This window comes from Anas acuta, chromosome 13 (genome assembly GCF_963932015.1).
Source record: "Anas acuta chromosome 13, bAnaAcu1.1, whole genome shotgun sequence".
Classification (NCBI taxonomy): Eukaryota; Metazoa; Chordata; class Aves; order Anseriformes; family Anatidae; genus Anas; species Anas acuta.
In genome coordinates, this window is record NC_088991.1 from 1466399 (window position 1) to 1487189 (window position 20791).

General features: G+C 38.2%; 1 protein-coding gene across 5 annotated transcripts in view; it reads left to right on the top strand.

Moving 5' to 3' along the window:
• TENM1 (teneurin transmembrane protein 1) overlaps positions 1-20791 on the top strand; it is a 918746-nt gene that overhangs the window by 845703 nt on the left and 52252 nt on the right. For all 5 annotated transcript variants that reach the window (XM_068696724.1, XM_068696723.1, XM_068696726.1 and 2 more), the window contains 4 exons: positions 3194-3337; positions 8045-8294; positions 9239-9259; positions 13408-13640. In XM_068696724.1, the coding sequence (XP_068552825.1) occupies positions 3194-3337; positions 8045-8294; positions 9239-9259; positions 13408-13640 (648 nt within the window). The remainder of the gene's footprint in view (positions 1-3193; positions 3338-8044; positions 8295-9238; positions 9260-13407; positions 13641-20791) is intronic.

Here is a 20791-nt window from a genome sequence, read left to right on the forward strand (position 1 = left end):
AAGCAGATGAGTTATATGTTTAAATATGAATAAAGCTTATACAATGGTGCTGGGTAACTACTTTTTAATTGTTTAATTGCTGTTGTGTTTTTTGTTTTTTGTTTTTTGCTTTTGCTTAATTTAGTTTAACCATGCTTCTTGCAAAATTGAAACAAAAATCATTATATTTTAAGTGCATTTTTAGAATGCTTTGTTAGATTCTAATAAAGGTTTAATTTGACACTGTAGTACTCAGGGACCTTTATCTGCATCCATTATATAAATTTTGTCAAAATAATTTTCTCTTCCAGTATATTACCAATATTTAATAATGCATTCTGTTCAAATTTCATTTTAATTAAATTAAATTGCAGCAGGTTGAAGTCGTGGAACTCAGGAATACAACTGTCTGCCTCTGGTTTTATAACTCCTATAAACATCTTTACTCTTCTTCAGGATTGTTGATAGAAATGATCATGTAACCAGTTATAGAAAAGGAGACTTTGAGCATATTTCAACACAAAAAGGGTTTTGTTTAAATTTGTATAGAAAATGTTAGCTGGTGTTTATCTATTCTAGAAGTCTAACACACCACCATTTTCTTTTCTCAAAGGAACAGCAGAAATGATAAAGTAGCAATTTTTTGTTCTAAGTAAAAAAAAGGTCACGTGAATGTTGCCATAAAATCTTCATGGTATAGTTTGCATGCTCTTGTAAACTAACATAGGAAAAGGAGAGATTTCAATAGAAACCTCAGTAAATACTCCTGTATAACTCCCTACATGCTCAATCTTTCTCCTGAAAGTCCTTGAATTCCCCACAGCAGGAGGAAGTGGAATGCAAGGATTTACCCTTCCGGATGTAAATATAAACTCTTGAGAAGAATAGTCTTAGGTCTTCTCAGTTTATTATTCTACTTATTACTTTAGCTGAGTTCCTTATATTCATTGTTCAGAGTAAGATGCTGATAAGTACAAATACTTTAGAAGTTGAAGTAGAGGTCACTGTCATGTTTAATCATGTCTTTTATTTTTAACCTCTATTTTGGAAGAGCAGCAGGAGAAACAGCAACAGCCCTTAAACCATGATATGCTGGCTCTAGTAACAGATTATTCTTGATTCTTCTAAAAAATTTTGTGAAAAGTGTAGATTGTTGGCTGTTAACGTCCAAAGAGTTAACAGTTTTCCTTCATGCAGTGAAATCTCAGTCAACTAAAAAAAAAGAGCAATAAATGAATTTAACCAGAAAGTAACACCCCACAATGAGGTTAAGTGGAGATTGTCAGTTCACTTACAAAATCAGAGTGTTTTTGCAAACCTTCTAGACACAAACTATTTATTTTTCAAGTAGCACTGTAGTTGCTTGGCTGACTCTATAATTGTTACACTTCACCTTGACTATTTTGCATGCAAAACAATTGATAGGAAATTTTCATGGATGGCAGACAAGTGCCTCCCTTTAGATGGTTTGGGATATCCAGTGATAAAATTACTCAAAAGTTCCTTTTTGAAGCCTAAATTGCCAGAAGGAAATTTTCAGTGTGCAGAATAGATTTTGTTCTTAAATATAAGTATGCATAGAAACATATTTGTAAATATGAAGTGAATGTTTGTCTAAGTGTCGCTTACTGATGGGAAGGGACAAAAAGGCAGCCACTAACCGTGAGCACGGAAGAAAGAACTTTTAAGAAAGGGGACTGTAATCTGTAGAGGGTATTTGGCAGCTATAGGCAAGGAATAGCAGGCACTTTACAGTGTTAGTTACAGTGCTGGTAAGTGTGCCACTGCGGATCCATTGGCACAGATTCTCAGTTGGTGAAAATTGTTATGCCTCCCTTGACCTAAATATCAGTATGGTACCTTACAGCAGCTGAAGGTCTGTCCTGTGGGTCTGTAATGGTTCACTTAGCAAGGCTGAGTGACACTGTATTATAGCTCTTTACTCTTCTCAAGTACATACATCTGACACAGGATTGAGCGTGTTAAGTGCATGAATGGAGTAAAGATGCTAACGTGTAGGTGAGCATGAGGTTGCTTTGTAGGAAAAATCAGCCCTTTATTTTCTCCCTGCATTAACACCTAGAAAATAGCATGTTCAGTTACTGAACCTTGATGGCTCATCCCAGCACAGGAGGTCAGTGGCTGTTCTGGAGGAGGCTCCATGCCCGCAGCAGGGAACTCAGACAAGGGAGTCACCTTGAAAGGTTGCAGATTTTAGACAAAATTGCCCCTGTAAGTGAAAAATTGAACAGAGCATGCAGACTGAAACCTGTAAGTTTTAAATGTACAGTATGTACAGTACTTGAGATATGATTGTTATAAGTCAAAGTTTAGCTCCAAAAGCAGGTTCTTTCTGCTGAATTGATGAAGCAGCTCTGCTAAGTAAAACTGATGTAAGGAACAGCTTTCAGTTTCGCATAGAAGATTTATCTTAAAAACAAAAATGCTCCATACTATAGAGCTGGTCAAAATATTTTGATTGAATCTAGTAGCAGAATTTTGATGATATTAAAACTATTTGTGGTTCAGGTAAAATATACCTATAATTGCTAGGTAGAAAAAATAAGATGAAAATATTGAAAATGTCAGAAAAGAGTGTTTCTTAAAATATTTTTGTATTTCTTCTTAAAATATTTTTGAAGGCATTTTTATTTTGGAAAGGCTAAAATGTGTTAATATTTCCTAGATCAAACTTCTGGGATCTGATGTCAAAACATAACTTTCAGTTTGGCAATCCACTTCTGCCCAACTACAGTCCTTATAATTACAGCTTGATCTTTAGGTTAAAGATTGCTACATTTCAAAAATATCCAGTGTATGAGAATTCAATATCAATATGCTCACACTTAGAAAAAAAGAAAGCCAGATTGTTTTAACCTGGATTTTGTTTTTCTGTTTAGGCTACTGCTCAGACAATTCACAGAAATACAATAAACTATCAAGTCAGAAGTCATTAGAGGAGATTTATGTTCTTAAGACAATCTGTAACTGATAACACAAAGTTCTCTGCTTTGAAACTGTAGTAACCATAGCTGTCATAACATACTAATCCCTTAAACTCTGTTTAAAAATTCCATTTGACAGTAGCAATCAGGCAGAGGTAAATTAATGACATCATTACTTGAAAGGTGAATATCAAAACCTAGAATGAAAATTACTTAGTAGTTCACAGAGAAAAAACTAAACTGATAGATCTTTAATTATTTGGTTACAGTGTCCGTGGGTTATGAATATGAAACATGTCCTGATTTTATTCTGTGGGAGAAAAGAACAGTAACCCTTCAAGGCTTTGAAATGGATGCTTCAAATCTGGGAGGCTGGTCAATAAACAAACACCATGTATTAAATCCACAAAGTGGTAAGTCCTTCCTTTATTAACTGGCCACACAGAAGAATAATACAAATTTTAAAGGAATTAATTGTTCAGATTTTCAGTATTACTATTTCTAACATTTAATCCTCTTTGAATCTGCACCATCCTTTATTCAGAAATGAACTGTAAATGCCATCTGAAAGCCTGTTTTTAATGTTCTGGCTCCCAGGTATTAAACACTAATATCCCTAACTGTTGTGATTATGAGCACAGTTTAGTCATTTGGGTGGGAAAAGGGCATGCTCATTTAGGTTTGTTTTCACACTGCTTGTATGGAAGTACTACATTTTAGGTCAGTTTATGGTGTGTTATATTCTCAGTGAAGTGCCTACATTCCTAATTCATCCTATGACTAACCTTGATTAGTAGCAGCGTTGGTGGTCACAGCTCTAGGGAGACAAAACATGCATGGAAATGGAACAGCTGAGTAAGAGGTGGCACTTCTAAAACCACCTTGCCAGTCTGCTGAGCAGAAGCTTTCGTTGCTGCCCACTTTTCAGAGAAGCTCAGTTACTCTTTGGGATAAGCAATCCATTCAAATCCAATCAAAGCATTAGGAAAAAAAAAATGGAAATGCTTTTTATGTCACATCATTAACGCTGTATACAGATTCTTCAAGCATGGAGACTTGAATCTGTTTTTTCATTGCTTTTATTTTATTCCTGGTTTGTTTGTGGTGCGTTTTTTTTTTCTTCCCCTAACTTCTTTAATCAGGAATAAAGTCTTAGTGAGATTAAACTATTAAAACAATACTTATAAATGAAGCTAACTAAAAAAAAAGTATGATTTTGCAGATAAATAACTCACTTTGCTTGGGAGACTTGGGGTCAGATTTCAGATCACAGAAATCATTTTAGTGCTGGATTCAGTGAAGTTCTCTCAATTTTCTTCTACTGGGAGTCTGTCCACTGAAATCTGTTTCCATCTACAAACTTCTGTAATGAAGATTCATGTACAGATGTATGTCTGCCAGGTTTTTACAAGTTCTGTTGTTGAATGCACAACTACAGTATAAATATTCCAAATACAAAAGGTCAGATTTAGTTTGTAAATTATCTGGATTTCTGTTTTGATTTAAAATAGTTTGACATTTTAAATAGCAGTTCTTTCATGCCCTGTCTTACTGGTTTGTATAGATTGTCTCTTTTAAATGCCAGCTATTGACATTTAACACAAAGAGAAATCTGACCTCAGTCAGCTCAGCCCCCAGCTGTGTGCCCTATAGCCTCCTCTTTAGTGCCAATTTACCACTTACATAGTTTATTTTCAAGACTAAATTGCTGGCACTAAGTCCAGTTTATATATAGTTTATATAACTATCTGCTAACTGCAGTGGTTACTACTATCATTCACCATATAGGCACTAGCATGTTCTCAGACTCTGTAAAACAGACAATTACAACGCAAGTGAGGCTAAACCACTGCCTTCCAGAGCACGGGGTGTATGGTGACAAATTGCTTGCTGGCCCATCACAGCTGTGTGGCACAGCCTCTCAGGAAATCTGGCAAGCAGTGACCGCAGTGCCTCCTCCGAAATCTGCAGCCTGTGCCCTCTCCCCCACCCCAACAGCGAGAATGGTAAATGTACAGCCTCTCATACACACTCCTCTTCCTCTCGTGTTCTCAGTGCGCTGGGCACTGTCAGGGCTGAAATCGGAGGGAAGGGGTTTGGATCTTCATCCATTATGCACAGAGATGCAGCTAGGCAGGGTGTAAGCACATGCTTAGTTTGCAGTCAGCGAGTCTCCTTTGTGCACAGGTTGCGTATGAGGGCATCTCCAGCAAGGAACACAAAGCCCAGGCAGAGCAGTGCTTTGCCTATTTCTCATGACCATAATAGGCTTTATTACGCATAATCAAGCACACCTCACTCAGCCATATATGAATTAGAAAAGCAGTTAGGAACAGACAAACAATGACTATCATAGCTAGGATACACCTAACAGAGCAGCCTGCAGGCCCATAGTAAAGCAGCAAAACTAAATAGTCAACTTTATCACCAAAAAAAGATAAAAATAACTAGTGCACTTTTGATCTTGAAACTAGTGAACTGCTTGTTGATTTCGGATAAATAAACCATACTTATAATGAGGAGGATATGATTCAAACGTAGAATTATACAATTCAGACTTATCTCCATACAACTGTGAGTGAAATGAAAAGCATGAGGAGCCTTCTCAAGTATGAATATATTCAGATTTTTATTTTTAATTAAAGCATTTCTCTGTACATATGGAGAGCTGCACTTCTGAGAAGCATAAAATTTATCCAGTTTTGAAACACTGTCACTGGATTAACTACAGAAATAGCATTGGACAATAACATAAATGTCTTTCTAAAAATTCTCTGTTGCAAATTGCAATTTTGTTTTCAGACTAAAACCACTTTGCTTCCTGAGTTAACTAGTCCTGAAGAACTTATATTTAACCTCAGCCACTAAGCCTTGCTTCCAGTAGCTCTGCTGATGTGTGCGCTGTTCCTGCTCAGAGACGAGGTGGCTACGCTTATCTCCCTTTCCATAAAAGCTATTCCTCTCAGAGAGGTTACAAAATAAATATAATAGAAAAGTTGTGGAATGAATAGATACAATTATACAGACTTGGATTTAATAGCACAGTCTGAGCTTTGGAGGGACAAGAACTGACATGCAGAAACTGTACCAATTACAAACAATGCTATAGTGCCACACGTTAATTATCTTTAAAAAAAATAAAAGATAAAATAAAATCTGATTCTTGCAGTTTAGCTGTGAAAAATATGTATTCCAATGCATGGCTGTCACCACAAGCTTAAGATTTTAAATGTATATTTTTTTACATCAATATGAAGCTCACATTGACAGAGGATCCCATCCTTTTCTCAGCTATACTGAACTCCTTTTCTACTTTTCCTTCAGTCCAGAGGGTCAATCTCTTACAATTCATTACATGATCTGAGTTGAATGTTTTCTAACAGAAAGGTGTCAGTCAGTTTGGAAGATCTTCAGGGTATTTCTCATAATCCAGAGGAGAACACATACCAGAAATGCTAGTTCCTATATGTAGTCCTTATAAAAATGCAGATGAATACAAGCAAATGCACTATTAACCAATTTTTCAGAGTATTCTCTGAATTAAATTTTTCTTCTGATGGGCAAGTATATTGATTTCAGTTTTTATTTATCTGGGGGAAAGAGGAGTACTTTTAAAGGGACTTTATGCTTTACAGTAACTCTAGCCCCAGTGCAACACAGCACTGGCTAAAATTAAAGCAGCAGCTCACAAGCCTGAAATTAAGTATATGCTTACATTTATTGACAGCAAAAGATATTCTCCAGAGCCCTAATTATTTACTGGCATTTGTATGAGGCAGTTGAACGATTACCTTTACATTGTTAATTTCAGACAAAGGGCAGCATCTTCATTTAGCTGCATTTTTATCCGGTACATAAGGGAGGATATTGCCATTAATTTTGCTGGCATATTTCTAAGATGCCCTTTTTTAAGCCAATGTTCAACCAAATACAAGTATTCTGTCCTTTATTGTTCAGATTTTTTTTTTAATAGAATTCTCTTGAAAACAGCTGTGGCAACACTTAAATAATTCCACCAAGAATTTTAATTTGGCTTACCTGAGAGCCACAAAAAGAGTTTTACAAAAGTGGAGAGAGACAGCACACACACAGGTACATCCACTCTACTTCATGAAAACACTGAAGTGTCTCAATGTATCCTTACTGCAGCACCCCAGTTCTCAGAGTATCAGGAAGAGTCCTCCAAAAGTATATTCCCTTGTGTTTATTCCTTTAATTTTGCCACTTTTTTTTCCTGATGAAATGCTGGGATTTCTAAGGGGAATATGAATGTTTTAATGCTCAACTTTCACTCAGAAAAAGTCAAAATTTTACAATAATATGCCATTTAAAAGGTACTTCTTAAATATATTATTACATTGCTGTTTAAAATAAACACTGCAGATATCTACCCGAGAAAATGCATGTTTGCACTGGATCTGGTGCTAACAACCTAGTAGCTGGGAAGAGTCAGCAATGTATGCCCCAGAGCAGTACTGAAACAACTGACATTTTGGAAACTTGTTTTAAACTTTATGGCAGCACATAATATATTCCTGTTGGTAAGAAATTCACTTGTGCCTCAGTTACTTCTAGCTTGGCTTTGCTGCAGTCTGCACCATTTTTATATACCATGAAGGACTCACATTTACATTTGAATATTGATTTTGTACTGCCACTCAGTGCTCTTTTGTGAAAAATGCATAGTAGTCCTGCTATTAATCTCCTTTAATTAAATATTCAAACTGCCTCAGAAATTCCTCTGCTACCTAATAAAAATTTATGAATAAAATGAATATTAAAGTAGTAATCCCTGAGAAATCAGATAGCACTGCAATTAACAGTCAATTTGTTAGAGCATTAAGCAACCATGAGTTCTCCTCATGATGTTGGCTTTTAAAATAGCCACTCACCACTAATTGACAAAGCAGCGATGATGAAACTTGGGACTGAACAAAATTGGAAGAGATTAGTGGAACCCTGTGACACAGCCTTCAACAGATCAGGTGGCTTTTGCTATTTTGCCAATCTGCTGTTCTGTAGAATTTCAAAAGCCCAAATTGCAGAATAGTTTAAGCACTATACATTTGCTTTTTTTTTTTTTTTTTGTCTCCTGTTTTCTCCCCCTTCCTTTCCCTTAGGAATTGTACACAAAGGAAATGGTGAAAACATGTTCATTTCCCAGCAGCCACCAGTCATCTCCACTGTGATGGGCAATGGACACCAGAGGAGTGTCTCCTGCTCCAACTGCAATGGTCTTGCACTCAACAGTAAACTCTTTGCCCCAGTTGCTCTTGCTTCTGGGCCTGATGGGAGTTTGTACATTGGAGACTTCAATTTTGTCAGACGGATCTTTCCCTCTGGAAACTCTATTGGCATATTAGAATTAAGGTAAAAGAAAATATGGTTACCTTTGGCTAGTGTTCCCTATCCTGGCTGTGATACACCTATGAAAACTACATTTTTTCTTTGTGCTTTAAAGAGGCATCCGCATTTGGTTGCTTCCTGAACACGTGTCTCACTGACTGTCAAACCTGGTCATTGGAAAACGTATGCATTGTTTCAAGTCGTCAGTTTAAAAAGGCATCCTAAGAGGCATTTAGAACAGATATTGCATAATGAATTTCTACAGAGTACAGAATTAATAGAGCTAATTATTCTTCTTGTGGGTATTTTCATGCAATCCCCCCAAAAAGTTGAAAATCCCCTTCTCATATGGGCTTTTCATGCAATTTTCCCCAAAAAGGTTTCAAATTCCATGAAGCTTTTAGAAAAACGCCCCACCCCTATTCAATAGCAAATATTCAAAGTGTCACATCAGATCACAGCACTGAGGCTGCAGACAAACTTACCATGTTTGAAATTAATACAATTAAATTGTTCTTTACCTGTAACAGGATCTGGCTGGGTTTAAACAGATGAGCAAAACTGCCATTGCAGACTGATGTGTCCCAGGCTGGGCCAGTGCCACTCTTAACAACTTCCCTGCTTTGGACTCCTGCTTTGGATTCCCTTTCAAGGCATAGGGGAAGGCAGGAAAGGTTTTGGACACCGATGCACTAAATTTCTTTTATTTAGCACCCATGAATTTCTAACTAGCTAGCATTGCAGGCAATGAAATTGTGGGTTGATTGTTCAGAATGAACTTGAAAATGTGAAGGTGGTGGGTGGTGAAAAGGAAACAGATTTTGAGAGAAAGAAGTGAATGCCAGGAAAAACGTTTTATTTGTATACAGCAGTTAGACAAAGAACACCGTGTTGTGGAGTACTAATATTTCTTGTCTTTTTTTTTTTTTTTTTTTTTTTTTTAAACCTGAACCGGTCTGTCTTACTAGGAATAGAGACACAAGACACAGGTGAGTAAAAAACACTAACAGTAATACGTGAAACATGTCGAACATGTCTTACAAAAGACCTGACTAGTGGAAGTTCTTATTTAGGAAAACACTTTGAATTTCATAAATATAAATGTAAATCAAATTCACCTTTAAGGTGATTTGGTTTGTTCCCTTTGAAGGAATCAAATCAGTTGATCAACTGATTGATCTAAAAACCTGTTTGCTGATCACCAAGCAGCAATGGAGAGGTTTGAACCTGCAAGCTGGGAATGCTGTTCATAGCTGTGCTATGCTTTTCATAATATGCTCATATGATGATAGATATAGCCAGCCAACCAAACTGGGGTTTGGCAACTAAGGAATAAGACAAAAGGCTTCTGAATTCCCCAAGAGCCTGTGCTTTCATGGTTCTAGTATACGTGAACTTTAAAATCTGCTTTAGTTATGGGGGGGTGCACTAAGAGCACAACAGTCCCAAAGCTGAGGGTAGCACATCACAGCTTGGTCCTTGCTTCCACCAGCAACAGCATACGCAAGTTACTTTTCCCATTTCTATTAAACATTTTAACATTACAATGCAAGTTGTTAAAAAAAAAAAAAAAATAGTGTTGGACATGAGGCTTCTGCAATAGACTGTGGGATTTGTAACAGTCCACCTGCAGAAATGACGTTGCTGGCTAGGAAGAGACAGTGAAGCACCAAGACACTGTGTACCCTTAGAAACAAACTTCTTGGCATCTAAGTACATAAATGAGATAAATAAATGAGCTAAGCTAATGACTGCGTGGCATAGCAGGAAGTGCTTCATGGATGAAACGTGTTCTGCAGGCTGAGATTACTGGTCAGAATTACTTGGTGTAACCACTAGAATGCTATTGAATACTATAGGTTATTTGCCAGCCCGCTTATAGATGTATTTCATATGTTTTACAATAACAGGTTAATAAAAATGGAATAATTCCTAGCACAAGGTTTTATATTTTAACTGAAGGATCATTTCCTTTTTCCTTTATACTAAGCCGATCAGTATCTTTGTACACTAATGAAAAGAAGCAAATTGAATGTACTTACTCTGTAATGCATTCAGAACTTCAGTCAGGTTTTTAATTTGGGCGTTTCTTTTGTAGATTTTTTTTTAATAACTAGTCATTATAATTGTTGGTTGTTTTGTTTTTGTTTTGTTTTGTTTTGAGATAAGCTTAAGCCTTAATTAATTCAATTTGTGAAAATATACAAGTGTCCCAGTCCTATTAATCAGAAAATCATAGTTGCTTCTATCCATATCCTACCCAAGTGAAATCCATGGAAGACCTGAGGAAGTAACTTGAAGTTTCTGTAGTCTTTGAGGGTACAGAGGAGCACTCATCAGTCCCAGTCTATGGTGTTCTGTTCAGGCTGTAAAGACCACAGCAAGGATAAATACTGGGTTATGCATGTCTTGGAGATTTCTAGGATGCTCACATGGAAGCAACAACTGGATGTTTTCGTGTAACAGGCCAGGAAATAAAAGGCTCAAAATCCAAATCCTCAGCACAATCTTTAGTCTCCAAAACAGCAGGAAAAAAGGTTTTGCCAGGAAAAAGAAAACAGTGGGGAAAAAAAAAAAAAAGTGTAGTTTGGAGAGTGGGATACAGAAGACACTGATCTTGTTTCTTTGACTGTTTAAAAAACAACTCATCCAATGTGGTTTCCTAAATTTTATTGCCTTCAAGATTTTAATAAGATCTAGGGGCATCTAAAGGCATCTGATAACTGATCAAATGGAAACTAGACTTTGAGGTTACAGGGATAAATTGTACTACAGGCCTGTTACCATTTTTTCTGGAAAGATTCATCATAAATCCTAGGCTACTTCCTGTAGTTTTTAATAGGATAATTTAAATAACCTCTGATTTAGATTTGATTGCAAACTTCTACAAAGATGAGGAGCATTTGATTTTTTTCTGTTTTTACTAAAATTCTGTAAATATGTCAGTATTCAAGGCTTTTAAGTATATATAACATTGAGTTTTTTTAACAAACAGTCATATTAAATGTAATGACAGGTGTGACAGAAAATGTGTCTACAAGGAGGGTATATCATGACCCTTGGTTCTCTACAGTTTCTGCATGACAGAGAAAATGTTTATTTAACATTGTGAATTCTCCTTGCAACTTTTTCCATGGGAGTATTTTATTAAAGAGTAATCTTTTAGCTGGTCAGTCTCTTCAGAGATCACTCCAGAGAACATAAATGATTCTCAATGTTTTTAACAAACAATTCTATAGTAATGGTGATACGCAATTCAGCATCTTCAGCAGCCTTTAGCTCATCCACTTATTCTCTTGCATCATACTGTGGTCCTCTCTCATTCCCTCAATTTCCTTGGACTGGGTTTCACATCTGTTCCCCAACTGTAAAAATATCTCATTGCTTATATATCCCCATCTTTTGTAGAAGCTTATGACTAAGGTCAGCTTTAAGCTAGTCTAGCTTGTGACCCACTCCTCAGAGGTGCTGAGTAGTTTGTCCCCTTTTGAATGGAGAATGACAAATGAAACAGGCCCAAGTTCTGTCACATTTACCGTGGTACAGCATCGGCCCGATTGCTAAGAAATCAAACAAAGATTTCAACTGATTGTCTGTTAGAGGTTTCTTAGCTATATAGAGAGAGTACTCAGATTGATAAAATAAAAAGATATGTTGAGTATTGTACATTTGCTTGCAACATTGCTTAGCAAGGTAGAGCTGTCTAACTGATGATTGATAAAGCTTAGTATCTACTTCAAACAAGCAAAAGCTTCATATTTAAAGAGACTACATCAACCTGAAATCTAGTCAGCAAAATAAGTCAGTGTCACTTCAGGCATTGCATATCTGTCCTGGAGCCTCTACCAGTTCTTCAGCACTGTACTGTCTGAATTCGTCCTTTCCTGATTTGTGGTGGCATAAAAACCTGGGTCTGCAGAAGATCATCGCCATATCTAGCATACAACAAGACTTACAAATCTGAGAAAAGTAAATCTTGTTTCTTAACCTTATTGCAGAAATCTTAATTGTAAAGGTATTAACATTTGCACAATTAAGTAAAAAAAGATACCAATTTGTCAGTCTTACAGATCTGCATAGCAATACCTGAGTGTATTTGTATAGGACAGTTCCATAAAGAGTTACAGGGAGGTCATCACACACAGCCAACAGTCAGAAATCACCTCCTTCCCCAGAAGAAACTTGGCAGTGGTAAAAGTACTGCCCGAGACCTGGATGCTCTGCCAAGCAGCGAGCACATCTCTGCCTCTGCCCATCTCTTCCTTTCAGTAACAGACTGAGTGATTTGAAGGATCTACACCTATCCAGGGTTTGATTCTATTTTATAAGCAGCCCATCAGTTTGGGGGCACTGGTGTGGTATGCCACATGCCTAGGTGATTTCCTCAAAATGGAAATTAACTCTGCATTCAAAAAGATACAAAAAGTCTTACTTGCTAAAAAGATGCAGCCCAGTGCTCTGATTAGAATTTATGATCCTCACCATTTAATTAACGTATGTAAATATTTTTAATAACATTTTATAAGCTCAATAAGGCACTTCAGTGCATGAATTATGGTGCATTAATTCACGCCTAGTTGCACTGACAGTGCTTGGCCTTCTGCCTCTCTCCTGACAATGCAGTCAGCATGAATTAAGGCACCATATTTCATACCTTCATATTTCCTAAGGTTTAGAAACAGATAAAAATAACCAAGAGTGGGTATTAGTACCCATGCAGAACAGTCAGTGATTCACTTTGCTGCAAGTCATAGATTTGTTTTCAGTGCCAAGACTACTAAGACTTAATATAGAAAAAATGACCTTGCTTTTGGAAGTAGTAATTATTAAATAAGCTGAAGTCAATCCAGTTAGCTTTATACTGGCCAGACCAACACCAGCAATACCACTCTCTGCATAAACTCTCCACCTGACACCAAGCTGGCTGGACAAGCCTTACAGCCACTGCTAATTCCTTCTTCCTCAGCAGTGGTGCTTGGATGAGCACCGTGATAACTGGTGTCACTTATGCCTTCCCATCCCCAAATCATTGAAGAGACACCTGGAGATAAGTAGGAGAATACAAGTGCCAGGCTAGCATGACCAAAGATGAGTAAGAAAAACAATTTAACTTTGATGTTCTTCTGTTCTCTTTTAGTACAAGTCCTGCACATAAATATTACTTGGCTGTTGACCCAGTGTCAGAATCCCTTTACTTGTCAGATACCAACACCAGAAAAATTTACAAAGCAAAATCACTTGTTGAAACAAAGGATCTGGCCAAAAATGCTGATGTGGTGGCAGGAACAGGTGATCAGTGCCTTCCATTTGACCAGAGTCACTGCGGAGATGGCGGGAAGGCATCAGAGGCATCTCTCAACAGTCCAAGAGGTAAGAAAAGTATTTGAACTACTTGGGGAATCAGCTTTAATCCTCCTACATTACTTAGAAATTCAGATGCAACTGGATATGCAAAAACTGGTCTCAGGTGATATGATGTGATTAACCATAGTAGAGCTAAATAATATTATAAAGCTCATTCATCTTTTGAATATGAAGAACACTCTGGCTAGAATCAGCTGAAGTGGAATGCCAAATTCTTTCACTCCCTTTTTGTGAGAGTCCTAAGTGGAGTTTGAGTTCAACCTGAGTACTGTTTAGGGTTCGGTTTAAAGCGGTTAGGTTTTGGAGAGAGGAAAAGAGCAGAGCACTAGAGTGAAAGGGACTGCTGAAATGAGGCTGCCCAAACCTTTCAGTCCTGGCCAATTTTTTGGGGAGCCCAACGTGGGATTGTGTTGGACCTGGGCAGTGTGTAAAGTTAGGGTTCAGAGCAAGAAAATGCACAGACACCCAGCCTTAGTGATGCTGCAAATATGCTGCCAAGATAAGGTTAGGGCTGCCCAAACGATTCTGTCCTATCCCCTTTTTGTGGGAGGGCTAGGTGGGATTCTAACTGGATGATATTCCTTGCTATGGGGTGGTAGGCAGTGGAATGGGTTTTCTAGATATTTTTGTTTCCCCATCCCTAGAAGTGTTCAAGGCTAGGTTGGATGGGCTTTGGGCAACCTGATCTAGTGAAGGATTTCCCTGCCCATAGCAGGGAGTTGGAACTAGATGGTCTTTAAGGTTCCTTCCAACCCATACCATTCTGTGATTATAAATAATCTTTTCTTGTATGGCAGCACTCCTATTTAATTAGCTTTCTATTGCAAGGTGTCAGCATTTAATATTTAACTTCTAAGCAAATAGCGTTGTTGTAAAGTCCATTTTTTATTTGTGTATTTGGATGGCTGTGGTAACGTTAGTGGGGCTTACACATTTTAAGTCAGGGCTCTTCAAATCAAACAGCTAGTAAGATCAAATATATAGAGAAATCTCGTTTGTCCTTCCTCATTAAGTTTGCTTTTTAAAATACAAGCATCTCACTTGCTCCCTTTGAAGTAAGCGTTTTGCTGAAGCCTTTCTGGGTACACCCTATATTGTCACAGGCAAAATGCACATGAATCCTGAATCCTCACTAGTGGCACAATTAATCTTGCAGTTAGCATTAGAACTGCAGTTTGAATTAAAACTGAGATAATACATCTCTTTAATATCTTTATCGATGATCTGGACGAGGGCATTGAGTGCACCCTCAGTAAGTTTGGTGCATGTGTCAATCTGCTCGAGGGTAGGAAGGCTCTGCAGGAGGATCTGGAGAGGCTGCACCGATGGGCTGAGGCCAACTGCATGAAGTTCAACAAGGCCAAGTGCTGGGTCCTGCGCCTGGGGTGCAACAACCCCAAGCGGAGCTACAGGCTGGGAGATGAGTGGTTGGAAAGCTGCCTGGCAGAGAAGGACCTGGGACTATCAGTTAATAGTCTGCTGAATACAAGCCAGCAGTGTGCTCAGGTGGCCAAGAAGGCCAACAGCATCCTGGCTTGTATGAGAAGCAGTGACCAGCAGGTCTAGGGAAGCAATTGTCCCCCTGTACTGGGCTCTGGTGAGGCCGCACTTTGAGTATTGTGTTCAGTTTTGGGCTACAAGAAAAACATGGAGGTGCTTGAGCAAGTCCAGAGAAGGGCAATGAAACTGGTGAGGGGTCTGGAGAACAAGTCTTATGAGGCTCAGGGGCAACCTTATCCCACTCTACAGGTACCTTAAAGGAAGCTGCAGCGGGGTCGGGGGTTGGTCTATTCTCCCACGTGCCTGGTGACAGGATGAGGGGGAATGGGCTAAAGTTGCACCAGGGGAGTTTTAGGTTGGATGTTAGGAAGAACTTCTTTACTGAGAGGGTTGTGAGGCATTGGAACGGGCTGCCCAGGGAAGTGGTGGAGTAACCATCCCTGGAGGTCTTTAAAAGACGTTTAGATGTAGAGCTCAGTGACATGGTTTAGTGGAGGACTTGTTAGTGTTAGGTCAGAAGTTGGAATAAATGATCTTGAAGGTCTCTTCCAACCTAGACAATTCTGTGATTCTCTAACGCAGCTGATCAACTCCCAGTAATATCCCTGGAACAAAGGGTAAACGACAGCTCCGGTGGCAGAGGCCTATGTGGGCTTTTAACAAGCCCCCCTTCTAGCACACTGCTCACTACTAATGACTGGCTCTAAAGAAGTTTTGATTGTTTTTCTTGAGCTAATGAAGGAAGGCCGTGTAGCAGTAGGAAATTTGAATGTATATACAGACAAACATTTATAGGACAAGCAAATAATCCTGTTTTAAGGCTTAGCAAGTGACACAATTATAGGTAGAGCAATCTCAACATGTCTTTAATGATGGAAGTTACGCATGAGGTAAGTGCAAATAAATGTTGATCTTCACATAGCTTATTGTTATGAATCAATTATAAAAATAGATGAAAGATTTTCAGATCCTTTAGCAGGAACATAATGTATTATTACAACTGATCATATCAAATTACAATATAATTAGCGGTTTCATCTTTCTTACTGGCAAAATATCTTTGAAAATTTGTAATATGCTATCTACTTTTAAAATATTCACGCATAGCTGGCTTCTTCAACAGGTGCTAATCATAGAGACATTAAGTGGAATAAAAAGTACAATTCATGAGTGCTGGGGCAGCCATCAAAAATTAAAAAATTAACTGTAAGCTGACAATGGCTCATACAGTGGCAAATTCAGGTAATGGCTCCCAGATGATTTATGAACCTAAAGTATATCAGTTTAAATTGAAATTGTCTGTCATTTTCTATGCTCTGGGTTTTAGATTTTAATTTCAAGGAATTGTGGACTGGCATATTCCCTTTTTGTGCAGGGCCTAGCATAATGCAGCACCAACCCTGCCACCAGGGAAGCACAAACTATTAATTGTGCATTATCATGATGGCCTTACAAATGCACACCCTTGTTTGCTTCTACACTAAAACACTGGGTAACCTTGAAAGCAGTAGGAAGTATTTGCCTGGTACCTATAGATTTAGGTATTTATTAAGTATATAAGAGTTTTTTCTAATTTAAATAGAATTTGGTGATTATTTTGGATCAATTATTTTGTTTGTTAATGGAGTAATTATTAATTTAGATGTCACACTTCTACTGAAAATACATTCACAACGTACATGCAAGTATTTTTTTTTTTCTAGAAGACAGGAAAAATTGACAAAGAATCTCTGGTGAGTCCAGAGATTCAGCAACATCTTATCCACATCTAAAGATACTTGAATACAAAGCAACACAGTGTTATGTAGTATTTGATCACAGGACTAAATGAATTGATGTAATTTTTTGTCTGAGATTTTTACGATCCAAAAGTGTATACCTCATAATGCAGATAAATTGTCAAAATATTTAATATATTCACATGCATTCCTCAGTGACCATGCAAGATTAACATTTATTTTTAAGCTGATGTAGAACTTACTTTTGGCTCCATTTTTTCCATCTGCCTCATTTTTGTTCCAAACATTCCCTTTTTCTGCAATAAATAACAAATGTGTTGTTACTTGGTAGAAAGGTTGTATCTGAGAAGGAACTGCTTAGTGGCTGTCTGACCTTGGTTAGTTACTCCTCAGATGTTGTATTCTTACTTCTGCTCCTGGCTGCTTGTGACTTTGAATGGAGGCTTATCGATATGACTCAAGTTTATCCATTTGTAAAATTGATAAGAAATACCTACTGTGTAACACTGTTGTGAAACTTAATCCTGTTTGGTAAAGTCCTCAGAACTCTGCAACTGGAAATTCATATACTTATTTTTCTGAATGAAAGTTGCTTCAAATACTGTTTTAACTTTTTTTGAACTCAGATTTTTCTATTTTGGGAGGCAGGTAGGTTATTTTTTTTGTTATTTGGAGTATTGTTTTTGGAATCCCATAGATTTTTGACTATTTAAGGCTTTCAGCTGCTTTCATCTCTCATTATTTGGCAAGTCTGTCTTTGCCAAGTGTCGTGGTTTAACCCAGCCGGCAGCTAAACACCACACAGCCGTTCGCTCACCCTCCCCCCTCCCTCTCTGGGACAGGGGAGAGAAATGGAAAGTGAAGCCCGTGAGTTGAGGGAGAAGGGAGAGTGATCCAGGAGGATACAGGGGTGGTGAAGGAGAAAGGGAGAGTGATCAAGTAAGAAAAAATATCTTCCCCTTTCCCCTCCACAGACTGACTCCCTAATGAAAAAAGGCAACAGATATAATTGCTAATAGTTTCCAAGATACAGTTTCCAAAGTATATAGTCGAAGATGTTACTGAGTACAAATACCAGGTTAGAGTCATGGCCAGATATTTCATCAAGTCATAAGCCACTGATACAACACACAGTACCATAATGGTCTGAAACCAGGGCCCGGAGAGGACAAACAACATGACAGAGAGCAAATACGGAAAATTACGTGCGATAATGCTCAATTTGGAAAACAGGCGCAGCAGAGTTGAGATTAAAGCAATCAGCATTATGACAAGTGACTATTAAGCAGGTCTAATCCTTACACCAATTTTAGTTTAACACACTCTGGTCAGATCTGCCGTTATCTCAACCTTTCGAGCCCCACGTTGGGCGCCAAAAAGACTGTCGTGGTTTAACCCGGCCGGCAGCTAAACACCACGCAGCCGTTCGCTCACCCTCCCCCCTCCCTCTCTGGGACAGGGGAGAGAAATGGAAAGTGAAGCCCGTGAGTTGAGATAAAGACAGTTTAATAAGACAGGAAAATAATAATAACAATAATAATAATAATAATAATAATACAATGATGACAATAGTACTACCACTAATAATATGTACAAACAAGTGATGCACAATGCAATTGCTCACCACTCGCTGACCGATGCCCAGCCTAACCCTGAGCAGTCCGCCCCCCCCCCCCCCCCCGGCTAGCCACCCCTATATATTGTTTAGCATGGTGTCAGATGGTATGGAATACCCCTTTGGCTAGTTTGGGTCACCTGTCCCGGGTCTGTCCCCTCCCAGCTTTTACTGCACCCCCAGCCTGCCCGTTGGCAGGACAGAGCAAGAAACTGAGATGCCCTTGGCTTAGTATAAGCACTGCTCTGCAACAATTAAAGCATCGGGGTGTTATCAGCACTCTTCTCATCCTAAGCCAAAACACAGCATTCCACCAGCTACTAGGAAGAAAATTAATTCTGTTCTAAATGAAACCAGGACACCAAGTGACCAGGAATTGAATGCCAAACAGTAAAACATCATGAAGTCACACTGGTCACTTATGATTTGATCTTACCCCAGCTTTCATTTTGCATTTAACAAATGTGTGGGGCTTTGTTCGGTCTGTGAAAGACTAGAGATGGGACTTCACAAACATCCATCTTGCACAATTGTGTATTTGAGCTGACTTTGAGAGATGCTTTTAAACATGCATGGGTGATGTAGTTGAAACTTGAACTTCAATATATTATTTTTACTGCAACTTTAATTCTGTATAGAACTCAGACTAATGAGTCATGTAATAGATGACCAAGTACTTAAGCAAAATGTGAAATGGTACAAGGTGGGAACATAAAATAAGAGCTGTGACAAGCTGAACACATTTATTACACAAGAAGATATTGAAAATGAAGAAGTAACTACACAAGATATTAATCACTGACTGAATTCTAATATCTTGAACTTTACTAAGCAACAGATTTTAATTTGGGGGTGGGGAATTCTGGTGGGTAAGGGAATTTTTTTGATTAAAAGGTATTTATGGCATATCTAGTCACCAACATTATCATTTGAACAGTCTGCATTAATATTTATAAGGCACTAAGGGATAGTGTCCTGATTTTACTAGATTAGTCACTGAATACTGGAGCAGCAAGCACTACAATTAATAGAAATACCTGGGGGTTGCTCTATTTAACAGTGAAAAGCCAATACCTGGATCAAAGGCATTAAACACTTACCCTGCCTTTCTGAAACCACTGGGCTTTTAGACATGTAAAGAGTTGCATCTTTCCAGGCTTAACTGACAGAGGCAGTGAGAGGCTGAGACAAACAAGTTACCAGACTTCAGCTGAGATAGTGTTTCCCAGTCAGTACACCAAGAAAAGTGACTTAGATTAACATCTGATTTAAATTACTCTGTCTTGGGGCAGCCTCAGAACATACACACAGGAAAGCTAGTGTGGAAGAACAAGCTAAGTAACTTTTCTTAAACCACCAAGTCCTTCCAATGATCGAACCTCAAGGCACAGAGGTGACTTACAACATTTGGAAGCCCAAGCACTAAATCTGAAGATTTAAGCATCTAAGGCCCCCGCAGTGTCTGCTTTTTGACTCCTGGGTCCAAACCAGATTCTAGACCTGGAAGGTCATCTGTGCAAGCTATGTGGAGAGCCACTGTTGCAGAAGAAATTAAGAACTGCACACTGAGTACAGACTACCTGAATACAGTGCAGTGACCTCACTACAGAGGCAGTGACCTTTAAGCGAGCACAAGGGAAACTTAAAAGGCTGGAGTAAATTCTAAATCCCATGCATAAAATGCTTTTTCCACTCAGATGTATGACTATGAACTAGCAACACAGTTTAGCTTAAACTAAAAATCAGTTCCGCAACATAGCTTTATTCATTTTACTTGAAATTATCCTAATCAAACACTACTAAAAAAAAAATCATGGTTTTAAAAACACATTCACCCCAGCAGCATACATCCTGAAATAATCACTCTTCTTGTACACCATCTGCAGCACTTCTTGCTAAAGTAAATAAAGCTGCAAGAACAACTGCTCAGACTAAACCTTTACATTATTCAAATGACAGTAGGCCATTTACAGCCTGATCCTGCTCAGCTAAAAGATTCCTGTTGGCTTCAACAGGATGAACACCAAATTCCTTCCAGCTTTTCATGAAAACAGGATGCCCTTGCCACATGTAATGAAACCACTATTCACTCAGCAATCTTTGCCATTTTATAAATTCATAAGCTTTTGAATCCTCCTATACAATTCAAAAAGGAAAGCAAAATGTAGTGAGCTGTTTCAGTAGTACCATGTAAAGTGAGAAAAATAAACCAGCTTTCACAGCCTCAAATGATTGTCATTTGTGCATCAGAAACAACAACAAAAAATTCATTTCATGCGATTTTTGATTTGGCAAAATATATT